Below are 13488 nucleotides of genomic sequence, written 5' to 3'. Positions count from 1 at the left end.
TAATTTTTTTTTTACTTTAAATTAACAAAAATAACACACAATAATTTTTCAAAATATAGGATTTTGTTTCTTTTTTTTCTTTCTTTTAACTTCATCAATAAATTTTTCGACCATTGACCCCATTTAAAAATAGAATCAAATAAATACTTTACGTGTAAAAATAATTTAATTCTCTTGCATAAATTATTAATTAATTATGTTAATTAAAGGTAATTAACACGAAACAACATTAAGAAATATTTTTCTTATGTGAGTCTTGTGTAAAAAATTTTAATATATGAGAGACTTAAATAAATATTTAAGTATTTTAAAATATATTAATATATTAATTTAATATTTAAAAAATCTGAATATGTGGATCGTAACAGTTATATAGGATGGCGCATGTGAACAGAGTATCGATTTTTGGAAAAAATCGATTAATCTGCAGCATGCAGCTAGAGTACAAATAATCCCAAAAAAGATCATCATGTGACGGAAAGGTGACATTTAATTGCTTTACAATTTCATTTAATATTTAAAAATATGCGCTAATTTAATTAATATGTTAAGTTTAATTCGGTTTTTTAAAGAATTTTTTAAGATTTTTTAAAATTCTTTAAAACAGAATCTTTTAAGATTCTTTAAAACATTAACTGTTATATTTTAATCCATTTCATCACTTAATTGGCATTTAAATCCATATTTTTTAAACATAAAATAACCGTTTTTATGATATTTAAGTGGATTAGTTAATTACGATTAACATTTGAAATGTACAGTACTGTACATCATTACAATTAACAATTGAAATGTACAGTACAAGTATAGTAATAACAATTGAAACTTATTAGAATTAGCAAATGAAATGAACAAATTATTCCTTGCTAACCGCAATTAAATATTCTTAATTATAATTAGCCACTTAAATGTAAAATTATAGAAGTTTAGTGCTGTATAAATTTAAATTTTATGTATGTATTTATTTCGTTTTTATTTTTTTTAAAAAATTAGGTGGAAAGTATCGAAGTGATCAGCTGTTTTCGCAAGGAGTGTCGGGTATAATTCCTGCTTTAATAACCTTTTACTTCCTTCAAACTGGCTCATTTCGCTAAGTACTGCAGGAGACTTTCCTGCAGGGTTCACTGGAAACCGGGTGGCTTAATAGTTATGGGAGGAAACAATCAAGGCATGAAGTTGAACGGCTGCGAAAATTGTTCAGGTGAAACTACCCAGAAGAGAGGTATCTCCTACCTGAAAGATGCCAGAAGTTACAAGGTGAATTTCTTTACAGTATTTTATAAGGGTGGTCCGAATGGTTTTCGTAAGATTTTCTACCGGGTTTTCTATATTAATTCCTCTGTTTTTCTTTAAATTTTTATCGCGTTATTTAATTTATTATTGACGGTAAAACAAGTTAAATATTCTAATTTCCTTTTCTTTTTAAATTAAAAAAATTAGAAAATAAATTTTAAAAATGACGACGATAAAAACTGTAATACACAATCGCCATGAAATGATTGAAAATGTCATTATAGTTGCGTCATTTCTTAATTTTGTTTACTTAAACCCACATTATTATTATTTTTTCTCGTATTTTTATTCATTAAAATACCATTTAGTTAATTGTAATTAAAGTTTGAAACTTACAAATATAAAAAATAAATGTAAGTTTCAAATTTAATCAGAATTAAATTTGAAACGTACAGAATTTAATCAATGAAATAGATAAAAAAATTTTAATGTAAATAACAATTAAATATTCTTAATTGTAATTAAGGATTTTAATTCTAATTTATTGTTAAGTAAGATTTAAATTTTGATACATTTCTTTTTAAATTTAATTTGCGTATGTTTTAAGGTGTTTAAAAATGATTTTTCCCCATTATCATCCTTCAGCTAATTTGTGTTTTCGTGTTAAAATTCCTCATCCTTGTTATTAAAATAATAAATTAAGTTTCCTTATTGGAGAATAATAGAACGTATCGCGTCACAATTCACAGAAGATGCGTTTAAATAGAACCTTTTCCTGATTTTTAGTTGCTATGGTAACTAGAAGGAAATACTTTTTACGTCTACAATAATGATGTCATCCCCTTATTTGAAAATGTGTTTTCTGCGAAAAATCTCCTTTNATATATAATTAGAAAAAATATATATAACCAAATTTTGTTATATTTTATTGATACCAAAAGTTGGTTAATAAGTTCTTGTTACTGTACAATATAAAATGTTAGTTTGTCTTCAAACTATTCTTTAAAAACTGCAATAAATTAATATATTTCTAGTCAAGTATTATAAGTAATTTGCAAATAAATTTCATTTTTGAAACTTACTATCTGCAAAATACATCATTTTTACAGAATTGAAATATTTTTGAATTAAGTATTTGAGTGTTTTATTAAATTGAATTAAAAACACATTATTTTTATATTTTTCTTTGTTACAAAGCAGTTTGATGTTCATGTATGATTTAAATAATAATGTAAGGTTTATTATAGTTAAAAAATATATTTAAGTTTACAATACTCTTAAACACTATTATGCCAACATATGTAACTAAATTGTCATCTTACAAAGTAGCTTCCACTAAGACAGAATCTGCAATGATGAAATGTAACATGCTTTAGCTGCTACATGACAGGTAAAGAAGGTAATTGAATCCTGCATAAGAAAAGTGATCTATTTGACACCTGACTGCCTGTTATCTAATTCTGTCCGCAATTGTATATTCTGTAATGCAGTGTTTTTCAACCTTTTTGAATACGTGACCCCTTTACAAGTTAAAAAATTCCGGAGACCCCCAGGGCCATATTAAAACTATATCAGTGATTTTGAGAACTACATATTTAATTTTCTTCTTTAAATATCGATTGAAAAACCAACAGGCACAGCCTTCTCACTGAAATTCTAGATTTTTTTATTGTAGTATAGGACCTATGAACACTTGTCTTTTTCTTTCACCCGTGACCCCGTGTAAGGCTTTGCGAACCCCGTGGGGGTCGCGACCCACAGGTTGAAAAACACTGCTGTAATGTATCAAGAACCACTCCATTTTCAAAAGCATTCCTGCCATATGTAACTAAGATATTGTACTTATTATTTCTAAATTATTACCTAATCTTAACTTATTTGTAATCATTGATATGATAAGAACATACAGTATTAAATAAATCTTCCACTTGTAATCTTCAGCATAGACAAATCAGATGATGTAAGATTAAATAACATTCATCGATTTGACAGTTCTGCACAAATGAACTGAACAATATTCACTCCATTTGTAAGCCAAAGGTGGCCAGTATAATGGCCAAAAACATTTCTAATAAAATAAATATATTTTGGCTTTCTAAAATACGTAATCTTTTTACTTTTAAAAAATGATAAATTGTTGTACCAAAAACTATTTCTATAGATATAAGCACAATTTATAGGAATTATAACAATAAATTGCGTAGAAAAGTAACACATGATTTATTACCTTATAAAAGTTTAATTTCTTATTTATTCACTTAAAATATTTTGCATGGTTTCTTGCACAGTTGTGATTTTGTTTTGTAGATTACAAAAGCATAAACAATAATCAATATCTTTCATTGTTATTATGTCAAATCAATACCTAATTTCATTCCATTAGTTAAATAACTTGTATATAAATTTTTTTAATTATTAATTTAGAGTTAAAAGATTAACTATGCAATAAAATACCAAATGCTAATTTGTTTTCATGTCGATTAATGTTAACTTTCAACTGTATCTTCTCTCAAAGTGGCATTTATTTTTTAAATATCCATAAGCAATTGTGTGTATAATATGCAAGTGACTCAACGTCCATTAACTGTATACAAAATGTAAAATTATATTTCTTATGATAGATTTGTTAATGAAAATATTAATTTATGATCTCAATAAATATTTTCAGATGTATTGTGTGTAAAATAATCTTTTTATTATAATTTACATCTCATATAATGCAACATTTTTCTGACTCTATTTAAAATTAACTGTAATGAAACAGTCTTACATTTAGAGGTTCTTAATGCATGGAATGTAGAACAGTTTATGACAGGAAGAGGTATGCCCCACCTGTTGTTTAATACTCTTTTCTCATAATTTGGAATTAAAAATGGCAAGAGGCACTAGTTACAAGTGGTACTAGACAATACAGGCTCACAAATTCCTTATCATCTTGGAATGATTGTAGTTTTAATGGCTAATGATAAATGTATCCTTGAAAGAAAATGGCTGAATGAGTTCAGTTGAAATGCAATAAAATGTCCTCCCCTTATAAAAACAGATGAGATCATCCATGAAACAAACACAAGGTAAGAAATTAAGTGTAGTTTTAAAATTTGTTAAAATTATTATTTTTCTTGCTTGATTAATCGAGTAAAAATGTATCGGTTCTATGTAACAAGACAAATTGTGAGTATATACTTCATGTCTTCCATTAAGCAAGATATTTTTAGAAAATTTTAATTACAGTTTCCAGATAGGGATTTTCATAATTAGCATAAGTGCTGAATGTTATCTCACTACTACCATAAAAATTATTAAACAGTAATACTATAACTGATAAAATACTAAAATTACTCATCACCATGTAAAAGAAAAGCTTTTATTTATATTTAAATAAGTACAAAAATTCTTTAGCCCATATGAATGGCCCCAAATAATTTTTTTTGTTAATTGTTATGCAGATTAATTAGTATACTGTACATACATACCTACTTATTTCTGTCTGTTTAATTACTGTAATTTAGTTAAACGCAGTTTAAAATGATGCACAGGTTGGATATGGAGGAGGAGATTGGAGCTATACCATGTAAACAGAAGGGGAGAGACTAATTTTACTCCTGTTTCTATTTATAACTGTGGAAGCAAAGTATTAACTCAAGGTCTTTTAACTCATTGTGCCTTAGAGGTGTACCAATTTGTTATTTGTAAGCCGCATACTACTAATGTGATACTGTAATTTACTTGTTATACCTGTATAGAAGCTTATTTATTTGTTTCTAGTGTTCAAAACACTAGAAAAAAAATATTTTTATACGTCCATCATTTGAAAAGTCAAAGGTGAGTTAGAGTTTAAAATTCTACACCCGAATTTATTAAAATTTTTCATTGAATTCAACAGGAAACGGTGCTGAATTTTTAATTTATTAATTTAAATGAATGCAACGTCCAATCAGAAATCGGGAAAGGTAATCATTTATATCGATAATGATCAATTACCGGTGTCTTAGTTCAGTTTTTAATTAACAGATGGCTGTTGCGTAGTTTCAAAAAATGTCTCCATGGTTACCTGTACAAACAAGATGGCGGATGATATACGTGCGTTTGCTTGTAAGTTATTTACCACGCGTGTAATCGGGTTAATTGTTCGATTTTGTTCAGTTAATGCATGAAAATAAATCGGGTTAACATAATTATATGTTTGTGGGTGGGCGAGGCTTCGATTTTTATCTTCGACGACTGACATACTTTTGGAAAATTAATTTATTTTAGTGACTTTTACTGATTTTTATTGTTGAAATCTAAATCGCAGACTCGTAATCTTCCTCTTAATCAAAAAAAAAAAAATATTGAAAAATAATCCTCTTCGTTAAATTATAAGAAAAAATATGTAATTAGTTTCAGTTTTTGAATTTTGATACTCGTTTCTGATTGGATGAATTTTTAAAGTATAAAAATACGAAGGGAAAATTTTTCGAAATGCTTATTGGATACTTTAACATTTAAAGTTGAACGTTATTGGTTATTTCGTAATTTTGAAATTTATTCTTGTGCCGATTGGTCATTTCAAAATTCGAATATTGCGGAGACAATATACGCATTGATTGTGTCCATTGTTTATCATTTTCGGTCTTTATCAAATATATAAACTTTCGATTATTATGTAATTAAGGCATGCAGAAAATAATACTAAAATAAGCCAGTAATTATGATATGACGTCATCAACAAGAGGCCTCATTTATAAAAAGGATTCAGTAGGTATGTGACGTCAAAATTTCGGAATTAAAGTGCTTATGTGCCAAATTATATTGTAATTATATCAAAGATGATAATTTCTAACAGATGAAGACACGAAGCGAAAATTCTAGTAATCATGTTTATGGCTCTATATTGAGCCATCTTTAATTAATTTAGCATTTCTTCTAAATAAAGGAGGAGGAATAGAAACCTTCTAATGATTGTGCCAGGTTTCATACATTTACAGCAATGTAATTTCATAATAGATTGTAAATGAGTTAATAAATTTAACATTCTCAGGGTTTTTTAAGAAACTTTTTTTTAGTTCAAGTGAAATAATTTTGATTTTGAAATTTCTGATGTCACTATTAGGTCATAATGTACTGCTTCTGAAAATTTCATAAATATTTGTAATTATTTTTCGTCTCTAAATAAATACAATTATGTAAAAATATACTGTAGTTTTGTTTATTTGATACGTTGTTAGAAATAATAGTATATTTTTTCTTTATTATGAGCACTAATAGGACCTTTTTAATAATACCTGTTGTGGGTTCGACCAGGCCGATTGATGAGGGACTATGCCCGATATATCCGGAACTGACCACCTCCCGGATGGCCGCATGATCCAGCGGTTAATTAAAGTGGTAGCCTACCGCTTCAAAAACCGGGGATCGAATCCGGACGGGTTGAAAACCCAATAATTATTCGGAGAGTGGCCCATCCGGATATATTGGGTACCGTTCCTCACCATCCGGCCGCCCCATTCTGGTCCTGGTCGAACTCATAATGAGCTTGCTTAAAAAAGGTTTTCCTCTTCCCCAAAGGATGGAGAGTTAAAAAACGATCTCGCCCGGGTCCCCAAATCAGTAGACTGACGCCTTAACCGCCTCAGCCATCTGGCCATCCATTTTAGTACACTGAAAGGTAATACTTTTTTAAAATTATAATAAATGGCACATTAAACCGAGTTTCTGCAATGTTTTAAACATAAATTTATGTATTAAAATTAATCTAACTTTCCTAAAATTAATCTACAGTTATATTAAATTTATTGTTTAAAGAAATATAGGACTAATAGGATAAGGCAACATGAGCGATCTGCCAAAGTGAAGCTGCCTCCCAGAAGACTTTCTTTGAGAAACTGACTCCTATTTAGGTGTTAGACACCTGAAGAAAACCCGAAAAACTCCATGTGGACAGTTGGTGAGGCGTGAACCCGTGACATGTTCACGCTTCACCAATAGTCTGGTGTTCAGTGGTTCCATTCAGCCACTGATAGGTCGAGTGGAACTCCATTTTTGATTAAAAGAAATAATTCTTATATAGGCCTACTACTAAAACAATTGGTTAAAAATATTTAATATTTTAAAAGCTTTTCGATTTTTTATCATCAATGTCGGCATTATAGGCCCTCAGCTGCAGTCACAATATCTCAGACAGCTCTCAGGGTCATTGAGAAATTCGAGCCTCACCACCACGCCAAAATGGAGATACCAGCAATGAAGTTTTCGATTTTCAATAATCAAAATGTAGACGGCCGGATGACCGAGCGGTCAAGGTGGCAGCCTGCCGCTCTAGGGGACCCGTCCGGATTCGATCCCAGGTCCCCAAGGTGATCCGTCCGGATATGTCTGGCCCCGTCTTTCACCATCCAGCCGAACCCATAATGGACTTGCCAGAGCCCACCAGTGGTCAAGCGGTCTTCGTACCCTGAACACTGGGAGTTCGATCGTAGATTCGCACCTAGCTCGGAGGGGCTGGCCGCGTGAAGTTTTCCGGGTTTTCTTCACGTCTGTAACACCTAAAAAGGGGCCACTTTCCCTTAAAAAGACCTCCCGGAAGGCATCCTCCTAGGCAGATCGCCTAAATGTTGCGTTGCCATAACTTAACATAACAAACAAACATACAAACAGAAGACGCCCTCTTAGTGCCCATAGGGCGGAAAGAGTTAAATAATAATAATAATCAAAATGTCTATAGATTTAATTTACAGTAAATTTATGAAACTCTAAATAATTATAAACGTCGCCTTCTTTCGTGACGCCACTTAATTGGTTGGCCTTGTTTTCTAGATGGCGTTGATTCAATTTCCTTGTAGAACTGTGCTAAATTATTAAGCCCAATTTCTGATGTTACAAAATTGTTTTACGGGTGAAATATTCAAAATATAAGCAATTTAAATAATAATAAAAAAATCTGCTCTTAGCCCAAAAAATGTTTTATTCAGTTAATAGTTTAAATTAATACAGTACCGAGTCTAATATTTCCTGAATATGACAGATCTTAATCACATGCCGAATTATTAACGATGCAGAAATGTTTTAGCTTCGAGAGATTATCGATATATATCAATAGCTTAGTAGTGTAAGAAAATGGTAATATATCAAAGTCAATCCACCTGTTTTTCTCTCACATTGTTCATTCCAAGAATTGGGAAAGGCGAGATAGGGTATTAACCAACCACAACAGTCTAAAAAGCCACTAAAATATATAATATTAAAACCAACTTTTTAAACCATTTATGTAAATAAACTACACAAAACTTCGTATCATTGATGTATCAATATATACTTTGAATACAATACATTAAGCCTATATGTATGCGACTTTTCTCTACTACGTTTAATGTATTGTATTCAAAACATAATGCCCATGGCCAATATATGGGGGCCTAAAATTCAATACTTTTTAAATAAAAGACTGAATTTTCAGCTCCTATATTGAGCCGAAGCCAAATGCACCTGCCGCTTCTTATGCATTGTATGGTACAGTATATTACTCTTATATAGTTATAAACTCCTTGTTTAGTTTGGTATTACTTTTTGTTATTTATGGAAGATTTTCATGTTTTCAGGCACTGTATTTTTTATATATAAAAAAAGCCTTAATTTTGAGCCTCTCCGTATTCGGGCCTCAGTCAAAGCTCGCTTTCTGTCGGGGCCTGACTCATTGTATTCAAAAATATTGCTTGAAACAAGTATAAAACTTTTATGTCAGCATTGTTAACAGTTTGTATGACTCATATATACGCGAATAGATATATTTAGATTTAAAATCTCACGACAAAGACCGATTTCACTAAAAATAAAAACGTGCAATCCTGCCTTTTTTGTCGTCATATGGTGTGATTAATACGCCTTTTAAGCGAAATACATATATTCTCTTATTATTTCCTTGTTAATAGGAAAAACTAATATTTTGTTTTAATAAATTAACTCTTGTGAAATGTTTACTTTAAAGAATATAGTTGAAAAGAAAACAATAAATAAACGTTTTCCCCTCCCTAACAATTTAGATATTACTTCTACATATAAAGTTTATGCACCAATTTCATATAATATATATATATATATATATATTAAGAGATAAATTCAAATAAAAAGCATTCGTACAGTACATGTAATTAAAATATACTGTTTCTTTAATTAATTAAAAAATAAAAATAAATGCATTTTAAGAATAAATAAAAAATATGTAATAAATTTAAAGTAATACCTGAATAAAAATGTTTCAAACTTTATATAAGAATAACGATCCTTTTACTACGTTCAACAATTGACGATGAAGAAATAAATTTTGATATCCTTCAATAATTCTTTTATTACTGACGAGGTAAAAATTCAGTTATATTTCGTCGAAGCCTATATACGTAAATTTCAATAGAAATAGAATAGACCAATAAAGTACTGTATAGTCTGTTTCAAAAGCATTATTTTCTTTTCAGTAATACTTCCGTTAATTTAATGATATAAATGATATGCAGTGCTTTGATTGATTAATTAAAGAATGCAATTGGTGTTCATTCTTTAACGTGGAAGCGAGGACATAAATCATATTTTTTATCCATAATCTACACATTCTTTATTTAATTTCTTACATAATTGTAGTCATTTTTATATTTAAATTTTTTTAGTTGTAGTTTAAGATTAGTAAAAATAACTTCGAATCGAAATTTATAAATATCATTAAAAGTTAGTTTATAGACTTCATTCATAAAACACTTATTATTGATAGATAAATGTTTCATTAATTTTATCTATTCTTTAACTATAATACTTAATTTCTTATTAATTTTAAATATAGAAATATATTTTATAACAATGTCTTTGACCATTTCTACGTTTTTATACTATTTTATTTGATTAAGTTAAGGCAAATGACTTTTAAAATAAAAGAATACAAATTGTTAATTCAATACTTAAATTATTAATAGATATAAGTTTTAAAAGTGAATTTATTAGCCAAATAAACTAAAAATAATCCTACTAATGGATCACATATTACAAAATAATAATATATTATTTTATAATTTGCTGGGATTTTTTATTTTTATTTTTGGCTCTCCGTTCTGTGGGCACTCAGAACGTCTTTTTGCATATCCAGTGTGAGTTCAGCTGGGTCTACAATAAGGGACAGAGTGTTGGGGGACCCGTCTGTCCCGGGATTTATTTATCCGGAACAGGTGGAGTCATCGAGAGAGATGAAGCTATTTTTCCGAATTGGGAGAAAACTTGTGTTTTTAGTGGCTTCCTACTACCGATGGTACTTTCTTTTTAACTCTTTTCACCCTGTGGGTACTAAGAGGGCCAGTTTTAGCAAGCCCATTATGGTTTCGGGTTGTGAGGGATGGGTTGTTGATACTTTTTCCGGGTGTTCTAACTCTTTTTGTCATATAAGACAAACAAATACGAGATTCTTAGATATCATCAACGAAGTGTTTTGACTCTTCTTACTTCATAATTTAACTAATTTTGAACTATTTCCCATTAATAACCATTTGTTTGGATTTATTCTTAAAACTTATTCAAAACAACGTTAAAGATTGTTCATTTGTACGGTTATTTGAACTTCTTTATCTATCGGATCAGAGGTCAACGGAAAGGCCAGGTGATGAGAAAGAAAGTGGGATTTTTCCACTTCACAAATTAACTGCGTATTAATTTTTAATTGCTTTAATTTAACTAATTAATCGTCCCAGAATCTCACACTTGAATTTTTATGATTTAAACGTTATTTTAGGTTCAACGCAAGATGACAAATACGGCCTTTACATAAACGTGAATATAAAGTTATAAAACAATACATTGCTTTAAACATTTAATTTTAAACTTTATTTCCAGTTTATTCTTTTTAATTTTCATAAGATTATATAACTATAATAACATCTGAAACCATATTAAAACAATACATTCATATATATAAGATATAAAATAACTTACATTAGTTGTTCATTGAAATAACATAAATTAATAGAATAATTACAATAAACGTAAACTGAAAATAATTATTAACACGGCTTCCCACACAAAAAGAGTTTTCTTATCAAAAATTAAAAGAGGGCAAATTTTATATTTTTGCTCTATAGGCCTTCAAAAGTCGTACCACGAAAAATTCTGTTTTTTGCAAAAAATGTTTCTTGGAAATTAACGAATTTAATTGTATTAACCAACTTGTAAAGCATATTTTTAGCAGCTATCATAACATTATAAACTTTCGAGTTTTGAGAGAACAAAGATTTTTTTACATTCGGTCGATTATCTCCTTAGAATGTCGATTTAATTGTAGTGACTATTTAGAAGGAATAGCAAAAATAAATTCTGATCATTATAAACATATTTTATAATATAAGTTTAAATAAACTGTTCCTTGAAAATGACCTAATACTGTTATTGCAATATGGTATAACCTATTTCAATTCAATTCGATATATCAGGTGAAAGTATTTATTCTTATATCACTTCTAATCTTCTGTTTATTCTGATTTCTTTTCTTTTCGATTATTTCTTATGTAAGAATTATAGAATAAATAACTGAATAAAAATAGATACGATACATACATTACAAACATGAATTCGAGGTTGTCTTTAGAAGTATCACATTTGTAACCATTGATGAGCAGCCAATAGACCCAAAACGAGAGCAAGACTCCAAATAACATCTGCAATGTTTGTATAGCTGTAATAAACATGGAGATTTTAACAGGAATCTTTACATTCAAATACTTTAAAGCGAAATAAGAATACATANTGTTTTATTAATGATAAAAAAAAATGATTTAACAATAAACATGGTCTTTTTATAATCTTATTTCCTGTTGGCCTTCTTCTTTTTTAGCCCATTAAACTCTGAAGTAATCACTTTCTTATAGGCATTTTTTCACTTATTTTTAAATGTGGAATTTGTTACACAGATCTCAGTCTGATAAATGAGTTGAAAGAGATTTGCTAGATCAATATCAAACTGATGCATTGTATTCTTAATTTGACACAATTTTACCTTTCCATTAAATAGATTACAGGTTATTGTTATGCAAGGGATATAAATTTTAACCTCTTTAATATATTCTTAATATTTTCCTCTTGTGAAATCTCTGTTGGATATTTAAAAATTGTCTTTTGAATTAATTTTGAATATTTAACATTAGCTATCAAAATTATTTTTGTAAGTTAAAGCAGAAAACAAACTGCTTTGCTAGGGTTTACCTTTTATTTACAAATTATTCTATAGCACTTTCTGACAATGAGTCCATTGTCGGGAGAGGTATTCCTGATGGACTTGGTTGTCTGAAAGTGCTAGAGAATAATTTATAAAGGTGAGCTTTTTAAAGAACTTTGGGTTGTTTTCACATTAATTTAAAAAAGTATATTATCTGAAAATAAACACTTTACATATAGAAGTCATACAAAACCTTGTAATTCTTGACTATGCTAATCAATTTTCAAATAAAATTTTTTAAAGAAAATCTTCCAATATATCCAATGCTTCAAAATTTTAGTATTCTGTTCATTTGGCATATTTAAGGAAAATTAATTGTTCAAGGACAATTAATTTTCCTTAAATCAGACCAAGTTAGAAAACAACTAATTTTCCTCAATCAGACTGGGTGTTGTCTGTTAATCATAGGTACAGTTTTTCAGCCACTTTTGACCCCTTTCTTCCCTGTTGTGTACAATGATATAGCTTTGGCAAATATACGCTGCTTTAATTGTACTTGTTAGAGCCTGCAAGCTAAACACACCCAATCTAAAGTGTCCACTGTGCAAAGTTCCTGCAAAGGATTATAAAATATCCTTTGCACGATCAGTTTCTGGCACCAATTCTAAAGGTATTATTGTGCCCTAGTCTAAAGGTCTTTTGTTCCTTATTCAGTAACAAGGATTCTTCCAAGCACATCTTCTTTATTTGGAATTAGGCCAATCTCATATGCTATTCTTCGTTTTCTATCTTAAAGGGAATAATCTTCCTCCAGGAGGGATGTTCCTGAAGGTATGCTTTGTGAAATGGTTGTACAACAGATTAAACAGAACATCTTATCTTTCATTGACAATCAAATCATTCTGTACACAAGATATGTTAATGATATACTGATTTTATGGCACCAGAAACTGGTCCTAAAAGTCTCCCTGCAAAGAATTAATGATAACCCCTGCAGTCTCTCCTTCCAAGTATAACAAGAAAGTTCTACCAAGGTGCATTTCCTCAACATACTCATTATTCTGCAAGATGGCCTGATGTTAACAAAAGTATTTTGC

The 13488-nt window shown here is 29.3% G+C and overlaps 1 protein-coding gene across 2 annotated transcripts in view; it reads left to right on the top strand.

Moving 5' to 3' along the window:
* Window positions 1–13488, top strand: part of LOC111640263 (NADP-dependent malic enzyme-like) — a 45073-nt gene that overhangs the window by 4818 nt on the left and 26767 nt on the right. The window contains exons 1-2 of one of the 2 annotated variants that reach the window (XM_023386274.1): window positions 411–482; window positions 994–1257. In XM_023386274.1, coding sequence (XP_023242042.1) covers window positions 1150–1257 — 108 coding nt within the window. In that variant the 5' untranslated portion in view covers window positions 411–482; window positions 994–1149. Of the gene's footprint in view, window positions 1–410; window positions 483–993; window positions 1258–13488 lie in introns of those variants that run through there. The other variant, XM_023386265.1, reaches the window with a different exon arrangement.

Source organism: Centruroides sculpturatus, unplaced genomic scaffold (genome assembly GCF_000671375.1).
Source record: "Centruroides sculpturatus isolate CEXI.00-Female unplaced genomic scaffold, Cexi_2.0 scaffold177, whole genome shotgun sequence".
Lineage (NCBI taxonomy): Eukaryota > Metazoa > Arthropoda > Arachnida > Scorpiones > Buthidae > Centruroides > Centruroides sculpturatus.
The sequence above is the reverse complement of the archived record's forward strand: the minus strand, read 5'-3'. Positions and strand labels throughout refer to the sequence as shown.